The 20,784-nt window shown below is 50.1% G+C and overlaps 1 protein-coding gene across 6 annotated transcripts in view; it reads left to right on the forward strand.

Moving 5' to 3' along the window:
• The window catches only part of EHMT1 (euchromatic histone lysine methyltransferase 1), a 114,128-nt gene that overhangs the window by 57,808 nt on the left and 35,536 nt on the right, over window positions 1–20,784 (forward strand). For 3 of the 6 annotated variants that reach the window (XM_084299053.1, XM_084299051.1, XM_084299054.1), the window contains exons 3-8: window positions 5,250–5,806; window positions 8,438–8,479; window positions 15,299–15,476; window positions 16,891–17,027; window positions 17,903–18,091; window positions 18,731–18,811. In XM_084299053.1, coding sequence (XP_084155179.1) covers window positions 5,250–5,806; window positions 8,438–8,479; window positions 15,299–15,476; window positions 16,891–17,027; window positions 17,903–18,091; window positions 18,731–18,811 — 1,184 coding nt within the window. The remainder of the gene's footprint in view (window positions 1–5,249; window positions 5,807–8,437; window positions 8,480–15,298; window positions 15,477–16,890; window positions 17,028–17,902; window positions 18,092–18,730; window positions 18,812–20,784) is intronic. The other 3 variants (XM_084299052.1, XM_084299055.1, XM_084299056.1) reach the window with 2 other exon arrangements.

Consider the following 20,784-nt stretch of genomic DNA (forward strand, 5'->3'; position numbering starts at 1 on the left):
TCTGCTTACACGTGGTAGACGCATCCAGGCGGTGACTTACCCGAAGACAGATGTCTACAGTTCAGTCAGACCGTGCTAGTTGAGCTTTCTTCTCTCTGGTGGTGGCAATGGTGGCTTAGTGGCACCCCAGCCTTTCAGGTATTTTAGACATCTCAGTTTAGATGAAATGTCCTCAGCCTATCTGTCTTAGCCTCTCCTCTCCTTTCTCAAGATTCTGCTCTCTTCATCGCAGTTTTAATTTAATTCTGAGCAGCTGTGTTTGATATTGAGAAGAAAGCTTCAGACCGGAGCTGCTGCAAAGGGTCTGTGTGAGCCCGTGGAGGTGGGAGGGTGTGAACTCCTCATTGCTCTCAATGAGCTGGTAATTCAGAGTGCCCATTTAAATATATTACTGATTATTCTTTGCTTGTGGAATTGCAGGGGTCATCTATCTGCATACTTCTCTAAGCCTTGAATTCCTTCTGTTACTAAAACGTAGCCAACTCCTAGAAAGTGCACAGTGACTGAACCTTGCTTCAGCTTGGTGTCAACTGCTGACACCTCGCAGGTGAACACGTCGCCAAACAGTTTGGCCTCTGGGCATGTTACCGGTCCCAGACCTTGCTGATTTAAAATGAATTGGGAATGCTTGTACTGGGGTGCAGGAAGCGTTGGAGACAATGTGACTGGCTTTTACTGCTGAATATAGCGTGGGGTCTGCATAAGGCATCCCTGGAGATGCCAGGATGCTTCTAGAATCTGGGGAAATGGGCTGTGTCTTTCTATCTTTCATTTTTGGTTAAAGAACAAAGAGGGAGTTGGAGAGAGAGGAGAATGCAGATGAAATGTAGTCTTGGTCTGCTTAGAACAAAATGAGTGTTGTCAAGCTGTAAAGTTTTAGAGAAGTAATCGGTTTTAGGTTTTTATTCACTTGCATTCCCAGCATGAGCAGAAAAGGCTTCAGCTGAAGCCTTCATTTCAAGAAAAACTTGTGATTGACCCATGGAACTCATTGCCATGAGGTATATTTGACAAGATTTTAGCAGGTTTGCAATTAAACCTTTTTTTTGGAAAATGAGAAAAGGGGAGATGAAAAGGTCACGTAAGGAGCAAGCATTTCTTTGGCTGCGTGGTGCTGTTGAAGAGCTCCTGTAGGCTTTTATCCAGCATTTATCCCAAGTGAGATTCCTGCTCTCTGTAGTTCATGTTCCCATCCCCTTCTGTAGGCCCCAGTTCAGCAGAAATGTAAATACAAGCTGCGTTACGTCTGTTCGGCAGCCTGCAGACATGCGCTGCTGGAGGCGCGTGCCCAAGACTTGCTGGCCGTGGTCAGACGTGTGAACATGCCTGGGGAGCTGCTCTGGCTGTGTGATCTGACTGGGTTACCACGTATTAATTAGCAATGTGGTTCCTGATGAGCCCGTTGTTAGTGGGGGCGGCTGTAGGCCGATGCCCAGGTGAGGCCCTGGGTTGATTTGAACTGGTGGGCTCACCGAGCTGGGCACCAGGCGCGCTCAGTTTGTAGGAAACAGCCTTGTCCTGAAGTAACCAGCTCATGAAATTATTGCAATACTGCCAGAACGGGGAGCAGGAGGAAGGGGCCGACCTTCCCCAGCCCAGCAGCAGCAGCACAGCCCTCCCCGCGGCCTGAGGCCTGGGGTAGCTTTAGGGGTGGTGGAATTTCACATCTTTGTTTTGTCAAGTTTCTAGTAACACAGATTTGGAGGTGTGGTGTCTGTAGAGATTTATGGCACTGCCACAGTCAGTCGGATTGTGTTTTGGACACTTAATAAGAGTGTGAGGGGTAAGCTGTACGTGGGATTTTAATTTTAGCCTCATGGATTTTTCATAAAGTCCGTGACGCTTTCAGGGGTAATGCAGTTATTCTTTTCCCTAGGGCAGTGCTCTAATTCACCTTGTTTTGGTTGCCTTCCTGGCAGGTAGAGCAATTTTAGCACTCTGCTTATTCAGTTTATCTAATGCTCAGCCACTGAAGTTATTTGACTGTTCTGGTGGGAGTGCACAGCCTTTGAATCAACAAATACCGAAGGCCTCACTCAGCCAGGTTCCTGCTGCTGAGTGCTAGAAACCTTCAGCTGTGATTAGGGAGCCCGTTTTTTGCTTTGTTTTGGTGCTGACTTTGCTGAAAGGATTGTTTAAATGGCACTAGCGTGGTCTTCTAAAGACACTTGATGAAGGATGAGAAATAAAAGTTGAAAGAGTAAGTGCACAGCTGCCCAAGATTTCTCAAATAGACAAATAACAGTGAAAGAGCACCTAGTAGCACTTTACCTTCTCCTAATCAGAGTCGTCCCTACCCAAAGCAAACCCTTGTGCGTCTTATCAGAGCTTTCAGTACACAGAAAGTGGTCTGGGAGCCATGAGATGGCAGCAGACAGGGCTGCTGACTTGGAGTCGTGCTTGGAGAGCCACTGAATTCCTGCCTCCAGAGGGGTTGTGCCCCTGCTGTCTTCAGAGCTCACCCAGCTCTGCCTCACAGCCTGGCTGGGTTTGGTGGGGAATGGTCTGTGTAGCACAAGCATCCCCTCAGCACACATTGCCCACATTAAACCTCAGGAAGGAGCTACCAGACATTGTCAGGTTTTGAAGACACCTTACAATAAGATGTTTAGTGACCAAAACAAGGGGCAGGGTTGAGACTGTCTCCACATAAGCTGTGGTGAGGGTGAGGCCGGGCAGGTCGAGGGCTAAAGGAGGTCTTGGAGCCCCACCTGGGCCAGCTCTGAGCACCTGGCTGCAGTTCGGTGTTGGCTGTGCTTTGAGCTGGAGGTTGGATCGGGTGGTCCGAGTGTATTGACCGAGTCAAGGCTTTGAATCTGATGTTGGAAATGTTTGTCTTCAAGTCCCAGATGAGCGCCTAAAAGACGGTTTGGGGACTAATATAGTAGTTTCAGGTACTAGAATGCATTGGTTTTAGAGGTGACATCTGTGAGTGCTGTTTGTATAGGAATTGGTATCAAAACAGATCTTTGAGGTCAACCCAGGGGTAAGAAAATGGACTGAATGGATGCATTTAAAAGGGAAAAGTGGAAGCAGTGGTGCAGTGCTGCTGCTCCAGCCCTGCTGGTGTTTGCCTTGAGCTGCCCCGTGCACTCGGAGGCATGCAGCAAAGTCTGGCACACCGTGGCTTTGAACCAGGAGCCTCAAAATGTTGGGTTTGACATTCCAAGATCCAGAATCTGTGCTCCTCTTCACAGAATCACAGAATCATCTAGGTTGGAAGAGACCTCCAAGATCACCTAGTCCAACCTCTGACCTAACACTAACCAGTCCTCCACTAAACCATATTCCTAAGCTCTACATCTAAACGTCTTGTAAAGACCTCCAGGGATGGTGACTCTACCACTTCCCTGGACAGCCCATCCCAATGTCTATCAACCTTTTCAGTAAAGAAGTTTTTCCTAACATCTAACCTAAAACTCCCCTGGCGCAACTTTAGCCCATTCCCCCTCGTCCTGTCACCAGGCACGTGGGAGAACAGACCAACCCCCACCTCGCTACAGCCTCCTTTGAGGTACCCATAGAGAGCGATAAGGTCGCCCCTGAGCCTTCTCTTCTCCAGGCTGAACAAGCCCAGCTCCCTCAGCCGCTCCTCGCAGGACTTGTTCTCCAGGCCCCTCACCAGCTTCGTCACCCTTCTCTGCACCCGCTCAAGCACCTCAATGTCCTTCTTGTAGCGAGGGGCCCAAAACTGAACACAGTACTCGAGGTGCGGCCTCACCAGAGCTGAGTACAGGGGGACGATCACCTCCCTAGCCCTGCTGGTCACGCTGTTCCTGATACAAGCCAGGATGCCGTTGGCCTTCTTGGCCACCTGAGCACACTGCTGGCTCATATTCAGCTGACTATCCACCATCACTCCCAGGTCCTTCTCTGCCTGGCAGCTCTCAACCACTCCTCTCCCAGCCTGTAGCTCTGCTTGGGGTTGTTGTGCCCCACATGCAGGACCCGGCACTTGGCCTTATTGAGCCTCATACAGTTGGCCTCAGCCCATCGGTCCAGCAATGGTCTTCATGCTGTAGCCTCGCATAAGGTATTTGCCAGATCAGCAGAGATGTACAGGATATTGGTCTCCATGTTTGGGCTTCAAGAGCAGCGTGGAGCGAGGTGCTGATACCAGCTTGCTGGTCTGGCTTGCAGAGCTGGCCTTCGGTTTGGCTTCTGGGCTCTGCTATGGGCTAAAATAACTTCAATTTGAGCTGGCTGTAAATCAGTCCTGCCTGCTCTGACAGCCCGCCTGGACAAAGCTCTAGCTGGTGGTACTTCTGGTGCTTTTCATAACTGTCTGGCCTCTGGAAGGAAAACAATACGAGGAATCCCTAACAGCAGGTTGATTTAATCATTTTACTGAACGTGCCAGTGAATTGTTATCATCCCTGGTTGCCTGGGGAGCTGCTAGTTTGTCATGCTGGAAACCTTTCTGCAAGTACATGGTGTTCGTACTTGGATTCTGTCAGCTCGGGCCTGAAATCTGGTGGGACAAAAGTATTGGAGGGGCAGCATGGGAATATTTAGAAGGGAGAAAAAACCTCTTTGCGTGGACACTCCTGATTTATCTGCGAGTGAGCTTTTAATCTGCAAAGATCTTGCTACATTTTAATCATGTAATTGTTTTAGGCTAGAATTGCATTTAACATGCTTCACCCCTGTGTTTAATCTGGCTGTTGCCTCTGAAATGACACTGGGAATCCTGCTCCTGGGCTGCTGCTTCCTGTGAAAGAGTGGTGTTGGGTGGGCAATGCCTGCAGAGCTGTGTCTGCGAGGGAGTTATTCCTTGTGGGCCCTGAGCTGTGCCTGTGCCCAGAAGCATCCCCGACCAGCTCCACCAGAAACCTTCCTTGTGTCAGTCTGGTGCTGTGAAGAGCTTTGCCAGGGATGTGAGTGCAAGATCGGGCGGTGTTTTGTTTGACGTGTGAGGTGTTGACATACGGTCCAATAAATGTAGTTATTAGGAAAGCTAAAGATAATATTTACCTTGAAAAATCCATAGTTGGGAATAGATGGCCACATCGGCAGCTGAGGCAAGTCAGATTGAGTGCACTGCTTTCAGCTGAGCTGCCCCACTTTTCCCCAGCTGAGGATCCAGCCCAGCCAGTCAGGTAGGTAAGTAGGCAGCCTGAATGGCTATATGTAGCAGGCGGTGTTTTGGGGAGACATTTCCTCTCTGTTAGCCACTCTGAGTGTGTTTCGATGACCCTTGTGACCCTTTTCTTTCTCCTCCCTTCTCCTTACCCTCCCTCTTTCTCCAGGTTTCAATGCCATGGCTGCAGATGAAAGTGCTACAGAAAAGCAAGTGGGGGAACCAAAAATGGCTGTAGACGGTGAAACCAACGGTTCCTGTGAGCACAGCGAAGCTGGTAGCCACCCAAACCCAGCAAAAAACACTCAGGACAATACGAAAGTGAGCCAGCAGGACTCTAGTACTAAATTAAATAGGATAGCAGAAAATGGCATTTCTGAACGAGACGGTGAGACTGGGAAGCAAAACCATATGAAAGCTAATGACTTCACACAGACTTCTGTAACGGGGAGCAATGGATATATTCTAACCAAGCAGATGGCACAGGAGCAGCCTCTAAGGACTACCAGCACCTTTGCTTCTCTCACCGGCCATGCTGCAAAAACCCTTCCAGGAGGAGCAAGCAAAGGGAGAACTGTGGGCACCTTTTCTCAGATGCAAGCCACGATGCCAGCCAAGCTTGGGGAGGGCAGTAAGGACATGGATGCTAAAAAAGCCACCGCTGCTAACACTGAAGTCAAGGTCCACAGAGCACGGAAGACAATGCCTAAACCCACCCCGAGCCTGGTAATGTATACGCCCAGAAGTCAGCGGCGCTGCTGCGATCGGTCTTGGCTTTCTCTGAGTGCGTGCGAGGGACACCTTGCTGCATGGGAGCGCGTGTAATGCCGAGGTGTCCCACTGAGCGGATTGATTTTTATTCTTTTTATTTTTCTATTTTTATTTTTTCCTCTTCCTGCAGAGAGACAGAGGTGTTAAAGTAGTCACATGGCCACAATCAGCTCTCTTCCCCGTCATGTTGCTAAATATATAATTGATCAATTACCTTCTCCAGCAGATCTATGAGAGACACTAAATGGCCTTTCTCTCTTGGCTGTGTTGCTCATCAGCCGTTTGCTGAAATCCAGAGCTGCTTGTGAAGCAAATTAGATTTTTTATAAGTTTGACCCAAAGGAAATTAAGCATAGTGTGTTAACTAGAGGCTTCTCCTAAGCTTGGAAGCTGTCAAGAAGCTGATATGCTAGGCAACTTGATTGCATTGCTTATCATTGAAGTAGTAAACCAGATGATGTTTTCTCCCTCTGTATGTGTTGCCTACAGTAACGCACCTTGTTCAGAAACCTTCCCTCCAGAATCCTTGGGGGTGGATTTACCATCACTTAACAAAAGAGACATCTGTCTGTTGTTTAGGAGGCAAAAGGAGATTTGAAGTCACGTGGTGCCTGCAAGTAATAGCGGGGCTGAGCAGAAATGGGCCTTTCTTTGTCGTAAACATTGGCCAAGTTGTTCTTTTTTTTTTTTGCCAAAGGTAGGGAGGTAGGGAATAGGTGCTGGGAACAAGCAGATCTCTACTGCGAGCACTTGGTCTCCAGCCCTGTGACACTTTATATTTAGCTACGATGAGCTAGATCCTTCCATCATGCTGTGTCTAATGATGGAGAGAGACCATCCTGTACCTAGGTCAAGGAGAGGATTGCTGCGAGCCCTTCTTGGCAACCTGAGTGACACCCAGAAATAAATGGGAAGCTGCTGCAGCTCTGTAAAAGCGGCTGTAACGGATTGCTGTTAGCTACCAGCATCTTGTGGACAAGCAAAAGGCAAATTAGCCTCAGATGTCACCCACATGTTGCAGCACGGCAGTAGTAGGATGTAAAGGTCTCAGGAGCTGTGAATCACTGTGGTCTGGAGCAGGGGAAGGGGGAGCAATAACAACAAAAAAAAGGTTGGTGGCACCTAGCCAGGCACAGATGGAGAAAGGTGCCCTCGGCTGCGGCACCACCTGGGACTCCGGAAGCAGGTGGGAGTCCAAAGAGCACATCGAGCCTGCAGACCTCGTGGGCACGCAGCCTCGAGAGCAGGGCAGAAACCACGCCTGCCATGATTTCCCAACCATTCTCCCAAACCACTGATTTCCCCTCTGACTTCCCCTGATTGCATTTCAATTCTCTCGCTCTCGCACCCCTGCTGTGTTTTTTGGCTAGCAGCTGGGGAGGCCTCGACGCAGCACAGGCAGCCTGTTGGAAGTCCTGCGTAAGGCTTCCTCATCCGAACAAGGCTTTGCAACTGAAATGGCCTCGCAGCTTTCCTCCAGCAGCCTGTTGTGCACTTAAATGAGGCAGGGCAAACCCCCAGACCCTGGTGGAATTTGACAGGAAGAGATCTCTTGGGGCTGAGCAATTGAAAAAGGCAATTCCCTTCTAAAAGATGACAGCTAGGTCAGGAAGGAGTGTTTTCATCATTCATATTTTATGATACATCAAAAGAATATTTTTATGCAACCCCTTGGGCTTTAAGGCCTCTCTAGGTTGCGTGCAGCGTTTGTGAGTGTTTGCACCGCTCCGTTACACGGGGTGCTGTGGTTGTGGTGTTGATCACTATTTGCTCACACAGTAGCAGCGGCTTCAAAAGCCAAAGCCTGCAGTTGTTCGGCCACTATAACAAGCTCAGAGCCTGTCCTCTGCAGCTCCAGCCATTTGCCTTGGGGTTAAAATAGGGAAAGAAACAAAATTCACGAGGAGGTGGTGAGAAGAGGCTGCTCACAGGTTTCCTACTCAAGCCTCTGCATCTAAACCCACCAGTCTCCAAGATTTGATCTCATTTCTGCAAGACAATAAAGCAGCTGCTTTGTTCAGCCTTCCCGATAATTAGTACCTAATTTTTCCCTCATTGTCTTTTGAATTTACATATTATTTTCTTTTGAGTAGCAGAGTCCTTCCTCATTGTCATTTTTCTGTCCCGATTACTTCTTTGTGGAGCAGCTTACAAGAGGCTCATCAGCATGGCACCGCAATAACTTTCCATGCACCAGCCCCCACATTCACACCTTTTCCCCTTCAAAAACTCTATGAGAGCAGGTGGGTGTATTGTAAGTTGTGGAAATCACCCAGAATTTCATGTTGCAGGACACATGAGTTTTCTTCGTTAATTTTTGAGAGTGTTGCTCTTTTCTTGGTAGACTACTCCTGCAGACGTGCTGCCTGAGAGAAGGAGAGGAGGGAAAAGGTATTTTATTGCCTGCAAGGCATAAACATTTGTTCCCCCTGGTTCATGTGGAAACCCACTGGGGCCAAAAAATTGCTTTCTTCCAACCTGATAGCTGCCAGGGGACCTCAGTAGCCTTTTCTGCACATGCAGATTGGTCTTTGAAAGGAAGCAAGTAATTTTCTCACGAATTTAACCAGCTTTTTCTCTGTTTAGGATTTGCTTCCTGAATTGGGATCGAAGCTGAATCTGAAACAGGTGACAATTTTAATTGATGTTGTCGCATGTTAAGGGGGTTTTAGAACAGAGATCAGAAGAGAATTGGCTTTGCCCTGTGCTGAGCAGTTGGTGCACTAGCACAAACTGCACCTTTGGACGAATTTCTTCCATTCCTTCTTAATCCATTTACAACTCTGTTAAGAAAGCAAAAGTTTCCAGGATGAGACAGCAGACTGAAAGGGAAGTGTGCGTGTGTGTCCTGAGCTTTGCGGAGGCCCCTCCTGCTCAGAAACTCCAGTTGCTGCATTTAACTTCTCTGGGACGTGTCTGGGAGGAGTGAATAAAGGATCAAGGTGGTGGATCAAGGTATTTCTCCTGTGCTGTGTGGAGAACCAGGTCAGGGGGACTGAGCTCTCAGACGAAATCGTGAAATTAATACCTCCATTGGTTTCACGTGAGCCCAGGACGTGGGTACCAGTTCAACTGGGGGCCTAGACAGGAAGGAGGAGCACGGAGCAGAAGCTGCTGGGCTTACGTGGGCATTTCTGCTGTCTGCCACGATGTGGCTGATCCCGGGGCCGGTCGGCTGCTTGCTTCCTGCATGCGCACGGGTGTTGCTGTCACTGTAAGGCCTGTTTTTCTGTGTCTGTGCCCAGCAACGTGGTGCTGACGTGGGCTGTGGGCTGCTAGCAGGGCTCCTGGCCTCAGAACTTCTTCTCTTCATCTCTCGGGGCCATGCAGGTGGCAGCCGGTGGTTTGCAGGCATCTGGGGCTGCTCAGCAGGCTCCAAGCCTTTAAACAAAGGGCAGGTCCTAAGCGAGATGGTGTCGGGGTATTGTCTCCTTGAAAAACGATAAAAAAATAAGAAAAAGAAGAGAAAAGAGGCATAGCGAAATAACCTCTGTCTGATTTGAAGAGCTGCTGTTGGCCCTTCGGGACCTGGAAGGAGCTCCCATGGAAGGTCCTGTCCTGGTGCCCAGGGCAGTGTGTATGGGCTGGAGGAGGGAGGTCCAGGAGTGTGAGCCCGGCTGTGGTCAGATGTCCCGGGCAGGGAATCTTTTAGCAGTGAAGAGGCCGGAGGCTGCCGCTGGCGTAGGACTTCTTACCGAGATGGGTTCCTGCGGGAAGCTAGGGAGTGAATTGGTGCTGTGCAGTGCTTTCACCTCGTATTCAGCTGGATGTGCTGGTGCTGTGCCTGCTCTGCTGGCTGGTGGTGGCTGCCCGCTGCTGCCCACAGCCCCTGGCAATAACCGTCCCCTTCCCAGGTTCCCAGCAGACCTATTTCTGTCAGCAGATCGGCTATCGAAACCACTCTGAGCTGCCCCGTGGTGTTCTGACCAACAGGTCGGTGTCCCCTGCACAGCACCTGCCCATTGAAGTAATCATTAAATTAGGGAAAAAAGCAGGTTCTGTAGCTTGATTTGCAAACATCTACACAGAAGCAGGGCTCGCCTGGCAGCCCGAACCAAAGTGACGTTCGGCACATGGTGACCGTGCACAGATCGGTGCCGTCGCAGTCAAGTCACAGCAGGGTCACCCTTCCAGAGGGTGCGTGCTCAACCTGCAGGTGTAAGGGCGTTAAGGGGTGGATCTGTGGTGCATTTTGGCTGATCAATGCTTTTGGTGCTCCACAGCGATATTTAGGCAGCCGTCAGGACTCCCAGCAGTGGCTGTAAGACCCCGCACTGCAAACTGCAACTCTGCAGCACCAGTGCAGGGAACGGAAGGCAGCGCTGCCACAGCTCTTCCAGGCGCTGCCATCTGCTCGTGATGCATTTTTTATTATCAGCCCGGTGTTTCTTGCTTAAAGATCGTTCCCTGGTTGTTACAGCCCCTGGGACGCTGGTGCTGTGCGGAGTTCAAAGGCAGCGCGTGGGTGCGCGGCGCGTTCCCCTCCGCTGATGGATGAAGAGACGCTCGCACCCTGACAGCTGCCTCGCTGCCCGGTGGCGCTGGGTGCACTCCTCCAGCTCTTCGGTTTGTCGGCAAGCTCGTGCCGAGCTGGAGATGAAAGCCCTGACGAGAGGGGAAATTCGACAGCTCACACGGGCACGCAGGGGCTGGGGCTGGGTGCTGAGCGCGAGCGGCAGCCCGAGGAGCGCGCCGGTGGCTCTGCAGCAGCACGTGGATGTGCGCCCAGAACAGCTCCTGCTCGGTCGCTGCTCGCTCGCTTCGAAAGAGCTGCTAATTGCGGGGCTGTGGGAAGAATGCCGCGTGCGGTCTGTCGAAGCAACGCGGGCTTTAATTAGGAAGGTTTTGTTTGTTCTCGATTTTTTTTTGCTTCTGGGGAAGACAAAGCAGGATATTCCGTCTTTGCCATTTTTAGTAACTTCTCCCTGCTGCTGGAGGGGATTTCTGCGCCAGTAATAGAAACGTGGTTGATCACATTACAATGTAGAAATCACTCGGATATGATTTTCATCAACACACAAGATGATGTGTTCTTGTCCCAGTTGAAGCAGTTTTCTTGACTGTTTTTCTCACAGTGGTGTCAAATGTATTTGTGGTCCCCCTTTTTTTTTTTTTTTTTTTCCTGTTCCCAGACAAACATCTCTGGAAACATTGCCCTGGGCCCTGGGAGTGCTGCTTTTGTTTCTTGCCTGTTCCTTGCACTGCTCAGCATGAAATAGCGACTTCACAGCCTGTTGCGCGGGATCGGCTGATGCCATGTGAGGAGCTGCAAGAAACACAGGCAGTAGCAACGCACCCAGTTTCTTTCCTTCTCATTTTTGGTCCTTTCTTGGCTGCCTGTGGCACGCACGTGTGGTGCCTCGGACAGCGTGGGGACCGCAGAGCTCCAGCTGTGGCCTGGGGCTGCCCTCGCACAGGGCAGCTCACCGTGCTCTGAGCTGTAGCTGAAAGCAGAACTCTGCTCGCCTGTTAAAAAACTCAGTGTAATTGGAAAAACAAAACAAAACAAAACAAAACACCGCAGCTGTATTGGGCAGGGATAACAGAACGGAGTAAGTTTAGTGCCAGCAATCGTTTCTTGCCTGGAGTTTGGCTGTCTGCAGTGGAGCCCACGCGGGGGTTAGGTGAAGGCACCTCTGCTCTCCAGCACTCGTTGGTTTGAGTGAAAGCAGCTGATCTTCATCCAGTTTCTGAGCATAGTGGTTTATTTTGCTGGAAATGCTTCTGGAAGGGTGCACACCTGTGTTGGTGTTCTCAGCAGGTCAGGCGGTGCCCAGCAGCCCCTGGAAGCCGGGCGTTGCTTTGCTGCTGCTGCAGGCTGCGGGGCGGCCAGCCGGGCGTTATCCACCCTTAGCAGGGAGACACGAAGAGGAGGAGCCAGGACCTTCAGCAGTCGAAGCAGGAACACGTTAGGATTTGTCACGGCAAACTGGATGAGGAGATGCTGACTGTGATCAGCTCCGTGGGGCTTACTGAAGTGCTCTTTGCAGCCCCTGTGTTTGTACTTTGCTGGCATTAGCCTCACTCTCACCTCCTCTGCCAGGCTGGGGAAAGGTAAGAGAAGCTCTAAGCCAAGAGGCAAGAGTTGGCTTGGGTGGCTGCTGGGCTGCAAGCAGTTTTAGGATCCCTGCTTGGTGCTCTGCCTCGTGCTAAGAGCGGGGAGGGTGGGGGGGACCTGTCCATCCGTCCATCCATCATGACAGTGGAAGAAAGCAGCAGCTGGCAGGAGCACTAATTGTGGGGCTGGGCCAGCAGGAGCTGCTTTGCCTTGTCCCCCTGTTCTGCAGGGTGAACCTTCACCCGAGGGCTGCCTCCGACAGCCTTTCCCTAGCAGAAACCACGTTGGAGCAGTTGCGGAAATCCTCAGGTTGTGCTGGGGGCTCGCAGGCAGACCTGTGAGCTTTGTCTTCCAGCGGATCGCTGTAATATTTTGTTTCTGTTTTGCGCTGAAGGGACTCAGCTGTGCCCCCAGTAGCCCAGCATCCCTGCTCCCAGCCCCAGGGTCTGTCTTCTGCCTTCGCCTCTTTTCTTTGCACCTTCCAGCTCTCCTGTGCTGCGAGGGGCCGGGCTGTAACCTGCTGGAGAAGGATACAGAACAAGGAAGGGCCCCGCTGAACCCGCTCTCCGCCAGCCTGATGTGGTTTAAGGAAGAAGAGATTTCCCAGCAGAGCAGTGCTAGATTAGCAAAGCTGCTTTTCTGGGAGTGTTTAAATCTGGAGCAGAGCAGTGTTAAGGGCTTGGTGGAAGAGACTGGGATGGACTGTACCTACAGGCTGGAGCTAGGGAACTGGCAGAATTCAGACTTTAGAAACAGGAAAAGAATAAAGTTGAGTCCACTAAACACTCATAATACTCGTACTGGAAGGTGAAAACGTAATGAGAACAGCAGAGATACAACTGTTCCACCTAGTGCAGAATGAAGAAAGATGGTGAGACAGCTGAGAATGAGCTGAGCATGAACGCATTCAAATCGTTGCTGACCTTTTTTATTACAATCCTTAGATCTAGGATCTGATTTATATCTGTATAAAACGTATATATAAGGTATGTTTTACTGCTGGCCTGCCCAGCTTCCTGTGCTGTCAGGCTTCCTGAGAGACCTGGTCACCTCTCTGCAGAAATTCTCCTTCTGTCGTGTTGCTGCATATGGCTCCAAGTAATGATGCAGATCTCACAAGGCTTAATTTGGTTTTTAGAACTGTTTTACCAGAATCGCCACGAAAAAGTCACATTGAACAGTTGTCACGCAGCCCTATTGAAGATGCGTAATTTATTTCCATATTCTAATTACAGGGAGGGAGAAAAACCCCAAGCTAATAACATGCTACTTTTTCATTTAAAATTTGCTTATGTTCTGCCAAGCAGTCTGGTGTGGTTTGGATGTGAATTTGTAATGTTTGGGAGTAGCAGCAGGCTGCTGAGACCAGCTGCAGGAACCTGCACTGAAAGGACAAAGAGTGCAGCTCTTGTGTACGCTTCTTTAGCTGCAGGCAGCTCCGCATCAGATCTGCCTCTCCCAAGCTCATTTTTCTAATTTTAAGTTAAATTTGGAAAGCAGTGGACGTTCAGGGGGACTTGGGAATTCTCAGAATAATCCCGTATCCAGGAGTTAACGTTAACCTTTTGATCTATAAACTAGGGACTTTGGAGAGGTATAAATAGTATTGTTGGGACTATTATTGGCACGCTGTGCCCAGCACTCCTGACGTACTCGTTGTAAGGGGTAGAACAACTGGGAGCAGTCTCGGGAGTGATCCAATGGCCAGAAAATGATCCTGCAGGCACTTAACTTGCTCATTCTTTTAAACTTACTGAAGAGAAAGTTTTTAAAAAAAAAAAAATTTACATGATCATGGTGTATAGGTGTCTTCTTGGAGTGAGAGTTTCTGATGATACAGGGTTTTTTAATTTAGTGGGAGAAGAATAATGCATTTAATTATTTGACAGTGAGAGCAATTAAGCATTGGGACAACATAGCAGAGGATATGGTGGATCTCTCATCTCTGAAATCATTAATCCAAGCCTAGATGCCTTTCAAGAAAAGCCGTGGTAATTCAGCCAGAAGTTATGGGCTCGATGCAGGAATCATTGGAAATTTGATGGCCTCTTTATTCAGGCCCTTTTTGATGATTGTTATAGCTCTGCTGCCTGTGAGCAGTCCCTTGCTTGCTGCCAGCAGCGTGCACGTGGCAGAGCTGTGGTTAGGAGCATCAGTCGCTTCCCTGTTTGTTCACAAGGTCACACGTTACTTGAAAGCGGTGTCTAGGAGTACGTGTACGAACCTGGACTATAGAAAGTGCTTTTCTGCTTCTAATTGCTTGCTGCTTCTTTTCTTCCTTTTCTTTTGCCTGGCTTCCTCTTTCTGTTTTGGTATTTCGGCTGTTTCTTCAGAAGTCCCGTAGGAGAAGCGTTTTCCTGCAAGAGGAGCAGCGCTGCAGCATTGCCATCGCAGTGCTTGTCAGCTGCTAACGGTGCCCTTGGCTTTTTGGAGCACCTCCTCCAAACCTGCCTCCTGCTTGGTGGTTGTGTGGGCAGACGTATGGAGAGGCATGAATGTGGCTGGGACATCTCCTAAGTACAGAGGGCAAATACAGCGTGGCATAGGAGTGGCAGCGCTTCCCCTGCCTGCTGTTGGTGCCTTGTTTGAGTGCAAGCTCAGATCAGAGTGTGTGCAAGCTGCCTTGGGGCCTGGGAGCCTGCGGTGGTGTGGGGAATGGAAACAACGACAGAATCCTCTCGAGCCTTGCCAGCTCTCCGCAGGAGCTTGTAACCTGCTCTGCGTTTTGTGTTGCAACAGCCGGAGCGGCCCTGCCCGAGCCAGCTCCCCGAATTCAGGGTAAGCTTGGGCAGGTCTTGGCTAGGGCAATGGCAGTGGTGTTGATGGACGTGCCGTGCCAGGCCAGTCCTTCCCTGCCCCTATTTCGCTGTGTGCTCGGCTGGTGGCTGTGAGCCTGCTGGTGTCACCGAGGCTTTGATGTGCCGGGTGGTGGCCAGAAGGACGGGTCTGGTCCCATCCCGGGCTGCCCGCTCCCCTAAGTCATCTCTGCAAGGCTGGGATCTGGGCACCTGCTGCAATGTGCCAGCCACGCTCCGGATGTGTTTCAGGGAACAGGCGTCTTCGTTGTATTTGTTCATTTTGTCCAGAGCCAACCAAACGCCCGTGTAAACTGCCTGGTGCTTCTCATCACCAGCGCTGTGCAGGGAGCTGCCGAAGGATGCAGTCCTTCACCTGCCCAGGGAACACCAAGCGAAGGAGCAGTGGGCTGGGTGTGTTTTGCAGTCTTTAGGCAAAGTAACGTTTGCTAGAGGAGGGGCCGAGTGCTTTTGCTTTGAGTGCGTGCTGCTATGGTCAAATGCAGATGATGATGCTAGAAAGAAGGGAATTAAATTTGTCCTCTTCATTTCTTTTAGCGCAGAGGCTCAATGTAATTTAATTTTGTTTTTCAGCATGCAAGTAAAGACCCCAAAGATGGGAGAGACAGCAGAGATCAAAAAGAATCTAAGGAGGAAGGCAACAAAAATGTCCTGGAGTTTGGGAAGCCGTTGCCCTTGCCCTCTCTCCCGGGCCTTCACCAGTCACTACCTCAGAACCAGAGCTATGTGGCCACCACGAAGTCGCAGACGGGTAAAAAGGACAGAGTTAAAATCCCCGGCAGCACCCACCTCCCAGACGTGTGTGTGTGTGTGTATGAGTGCGTGGGCTGAGGCAGGTTAGCAAGGACTGGCACCCCTGTTAGTCCTTCTCAGTGCTGAATAGCCTTGAGGATTTCCTTGCCCGCTGGCACCAGTAGGGCTGTAGCTGGGGGCCGTGTTTTAACAGATGCCTTTCATCTGTCCACCCCTGTGCAACTGGCCCTGGCACTGCATGATGCTGGTGTCCTCTGGACTCCATGTAGTTGCCTGTGGTGTTGCACACGCGGGGTTTATTCTTGCAGACCCCTGTTGAAATAGTCTCAGAAGTGAAGCTCACTCCCTGGGGAGCTCTGTGCTGTCCTTGGGACCCGGCCACCAGGTGCAGGTTTGTGGAGGGCTGGGACAGAAGGCAGTGGTAGCTCTGATCAAGTGGCTGAGCATCAGGTTGGTGGGTGAGCTTGCCAGGGTCCGGCACCTTGTGCTTCTGCTCCCCATGGGGAGGTTGTTGGGCTGCGACAGGTACCACCAGGGATCACCGCTGCTGAAACCTCTGTGCGATGCTCTGGAGCTGCTTCTGAGGGACTTTGTCAATGCGGGAGCTGCTCCCTGTGAGGTACACGAGTGTAAATAACAGGCTTTGGCTTAGCGGAAAGTTTTTGAAAGGATTCTTCATAGCTTTTGGTGAAACTTCATCACAGTGAGAGATGAAGAAATGTTTGCAAAGAACAGCCTGTACGGCTGCTGGTGCCGGAGCTGGCTGGTTCCTGCTGTCTGCTGTTAAAAGAGCCCGTGCTAGGCGTGCTTCTGATGTGTATCCACCAAAGACAGCAGCAGGCGGACAGGAGCCATGGCTGGCTTCATTAGAAGGCCAGGAGGGAGACTCAACAAATTAAGACCCAATCAAAGCAGTGAAAGGAATCAAACAAACTTCCATGGCAGGTGTGAAATGAGGTTAAACGGCAAACAGCTCTTTATTTAAGATTCCTTTTCCCTCTGTGTTCTTTAGTTATTATTTGATCACTTTTGTTGTAAGTCAGTATTATTAGCCTTGCAGTGTCTATTTGAGCAAGTTGGATTCTATTCAGCCTCCTACGGCATCAGCAACGCTGCCAAACGCAGGCTAATTTAAGGATTTGATGTTATGTGTGGTGATGTAGGGGCCAGAAGGAACACGGAGAGGATACTCAGAATTTGGGTGAGTTTGCAGCACTGGCAAAAAGCTCTTTGTGTGTTTGCACGTATGCGTGTGTCATCATTTAGTTGAATTGTAAACAAATTAGTTGGAGTGGGAAGCCTTTTCTCTCAGATCATGCCCTCAAATATGGTTTCCCACATTACAGCCTCCACTCTCTACCCCTTCTTTTCATTTCTGAACGAACTTTGGGTTTATTTTGCTTTTTTTGCAGCTGCTGCAGTATCTCGGAAGAAAAAACGGAGAATGGGAACCTATAGCCTGGTTCCCAAGAAAAAGACCAAAGTGTTAAAACAGAGAACAATGATTGAGATGTTTAAGAGCATAACTCATTCCTCTGCGGGTGCCAAGGTGAGGGGTGCGCTGAGCCTTCTGGGCACTTGTCCTGGCCCCTTGTCCTGGCACACCAACCCCATGGGGAGGTGTGGGAACATGCTGGCTCGTTGCCGCCAGCATCTTCTGTTCTGAGTCTGCATCTCTCTGGTGACAGCATCCTGCTCGCAGCAGCCTCGCTGCTTTGAAAATGGCTTTTTGAGGGTGGCTGTTGAGATACCAGCTCTTAAACATTTCCAGTGAACGTTTCCTTTCTGTCCTGTGAGTGCTGTGGAACTGGAGTTTTCAAGCCTACGCTGTGCGGTAACCTTTTTGTTTTGGAGTCCTCAAGGTTGCTGTCTAGCGTTGCTTGAGGCTGGAAGGCAAAACAAGCAGTTACTTAAAAACAGACCTTAGACTAGGATTCCCTCCTGATCAGCTTCTGCTTTTGCTGCAGTTTGGGCCCTGGAGTTCTGGTCTTTGAGCACTACGCTTTCATGGAGCGGAGTAAAAATTCCTCACTCAGGTTTAACGTCCCTTTGCATTCCCTAGAAACTTTCTTTGCGCCCTTGGTATTCCACGGTGGAGCTGCCCTTCCACGTTTAAATCAGGCTGCGTGGGCTGGCCGAAAGCTCCTGACCAGCAGCCCTCCCCGTACCGCCTCGTGCAGCCACATGAGGCTGGAATGACTCCTCGTGGTGTCTCGTTCCCCAGATTGACAGGGTTAGGTGGCACACGGCAGGCGCTGGGGCTGGCTTTGCTGGCAGCGTTTAAGAGCTCTGGAGGGACATAAAGCCAGCTTTCCCCTGGCAGCTGTAAGCCTTCTAACACAGAGGCGGTCTGGGATGGGTTCAGCTGCTCTGTGCTATGAATTGATGTTGTCTTTGTGGCTCATGTGCTTGGACAACTTCCAGAGTGAAAAGGACCTAGGTGATGTCAGCCCTCATGTGAATGGGGAAAGCATAGATGTAGACTCTGAAGAGGAAGACTCTGATGAGTTAGAAGAGGAGGATGATCACGGAGCAGAACAGGCAGCTGCATTTCCTGCAGATGATAACAGGACCTCTAAAGACAGCGCGTCTGACGCAGACAATGCCAGAAAGGTATTCACATGCCCCGTGCAGGACTTAGAGTGGGACGGGACACTGCTTACACCCCTGGGATAGGAGTGGCATCAGTTGAGGCAATTTCTAGGATTTTCTAGTCTGCAAGGTGGCAGAAAGCACAGCGGTGGAAGTGAGGCTTTTGATGACCACTTCCTGCTCCCTCTTTCCCCCGTGAGTCTCCTCACCTACCCTCCTGTTTCAGCCTTGCTGTGTAATGCTCTGTGGTCTAGTGCATGTGCAGGACCCCACGACGTTTAGTTATGTTACTCACCAAACCAGTAAGAGATGTCTTCCTACCCTTGCTTGTTACAGGCTGGTAAAACACTAAAATTAGTTCAGTTAACTTCTCCCAAATCACGCTGCGTAGCGTAGGTATGAGGCTGTTTCTGGATAATCAGAGAAATTGAGATTTGGTTCGAAAACTTTCTTCTGGAGTTGAATGTTTTTTGTTTTGTTTTGTTTTTCTCTTGTACCATCCTGATGGGTGAACCATGATGTGCATTAACAGCCTTGGAGGTCTTGTCCTGGAGAGGAAACGGCGTTAGTGCACACATGGGCAGCAGGGTGCTGGGGGGTGCGGTGCTCTGGGAGGCCTGACGTGACTGACTCTTTCTCTTCTTGGGCTGGTGGCTGCAGATGGATGATGGCGAGTCTGAGGAGGAGCAAGAGTCTGGAGAGTCTGTGGAGGAGGAGGAAGATGGAGATGAGTCTGACCTGGTAAGCCTGGCTGCTAAATGCACCTGAAAGCCTTTGTCCTGCTTATAATAATTTCCCCTTTGCACTGCTGCCAGAAAGAGAGAGAAGCAGTGTAGTTTCAGGTCTCTATGACAAAGCTCACTCGCAGGAGCCACCCACACACAGAGTATTGTTTTCCGCAAGGTGCTTAACCATGATCTGTGATACAATTAATTGCTTTCTGATGCTAATTAATGGGCTTTTGTTTGTTGTTTTCAACAAGGTGTTGACTGCTTTTTATGTTTGAATATTAGTAGAAATATTTAAGTGTCCTTGAATTCTTTGGAGGCAGACTTGGCAAGTGGTGGGAGCCAGCAGTGTTTTCTTAACAAGCTGAAGCTCAGGCTGCATTTTCAGAGTCCAGGTGGAGTTGTTCACAAATCCGTTGGGCCAGCCACTGTCCAAATTCACGTCTATTTGACATGTCACCTCACTACCACGTGAGCTGGCAGCCCTTACCGGGGAGATGTACAAACAGCACACAGACAGACAGTGCTAAAGCGAGATTTTCACCAGCTGTTGGTGATTTTTACTTGTAGTTTTTCAGATGGCTGGTGAAGGTAACCCGATCCTTTCTTGTTTTTGAAATTGCTGTTCACTGGTTGTCTGTCTCCCCACCCTCCCTTTTACTTTAAAAATTGTGCTCCCTTTTCACAGCATCTCAAGTTGAGGAGCCAGCATTTAAGGCACCCCACTTCTTCAGTCACCTTGAGAAAATTATTGACTTCATTGTCTTGATGGTTTGAGCTGAAGGTAGAAGTAACTAAACCAAATCAATTGTTGAAACTCTGAAGAATCTCATTCCTTCTCTGACACTACAAGAGCCAGAGAGGACTAGGCAGGAAGGACTGTGTGGCCTGTGCCTTTCACAGGGCAGCCAAGGCACGTTTGCAGTGCTGGCTCAAGCCAAGGGTTGAGCTTACATTCAAGTCTGAACACCCAAGTCATATCTACACATCCTAGACCGTGGTTTTTGCTGTGCTCATATCTGGTGAGTCAGTCAGCAACCCAGACAGGGACTGGCTCAAACGCAAACCTCTCACCCACGAGCGCTGTGACGCAACTGCTGGAAGCCACGTGGCGAGGCAGAGGCGAGCCCGTGCCCGGGCACAGTTATCCTCAGGGCAGTGCAGACAGCGCCGCGGAGCTGCCCGGGAGCCAGCGCTCAGCACCACCTTTGCCCGGCTGTACTCAGGGTGCAGCACCCGCTTCCTGTTGAAGTAGGCCATGAAGGTAGGGCCTGATCCAGCCTCTGTTGAAGGCAGCAGCAGCTTTTTTATAGGCTTCAGTGGGTGACGGTTAGCCCTCAGGAGCCGGCAGTTTCAGTCTGAACATGGATGTTATGGCTGGAGCTTTGAACACTGGGTTGGGGTGCCTGGTTCCCTGTTCTGATGTTGACTTTGAAAACCCACCCCAGGCACCTGTATTTTCTGCATTTAAAACAAACATACAAAAACCCCAAACCCTGTCAAATTCATACATGCCTGAAGGTTGCTGCATGGTTAGGCTGTGCTGACGTGATACCCAGTACCTTGCTCAGGGAGGGGGCACGTCTGCTGTTGTAGGGTTGAACTCCCCAGGGTCTGTCCCAACCCTGTTAAGCTGGCTCTTTTAGGTACAAGACAGCTTTGTGTTTTTTTCTAGCACGACTTTGGAGCTATGTGAATATTTTAGTTTGAAAAAAACTTTTCTGGGGAGAAGCTAGGTGTGTGTGTAACTGCATACTTACCCTGCTGCACAGAGGTGCTCGGCTACTCCTGTGATGAGTGTGGCGTAAGAGCCTACATGGAAGAGAAAGTGAAGCATGCACTATTGAAATGACAGGAAATACACCCACACGTGTGCTTGTGTTTCCTTTTTGGCGCTATAAAGGCATCTTTGCACCACTTGATTTCAAACCCCCAGTCCTTAAGGCCTTTTCACACAACTCAGGCTGTGTGGGGCTCTTCCACATG

Source organism: Netta rufina, assembly GCF_964035555.1.
Source record: "Netta rufina genome assembly, chromosome: 20".
In the NCBI taxonomy this organism is placed as follows: Eukaryota; Metazoa; Chordata; class Aves; order Anseriformes; family Anatidae; genus Netta; species Netta rufina.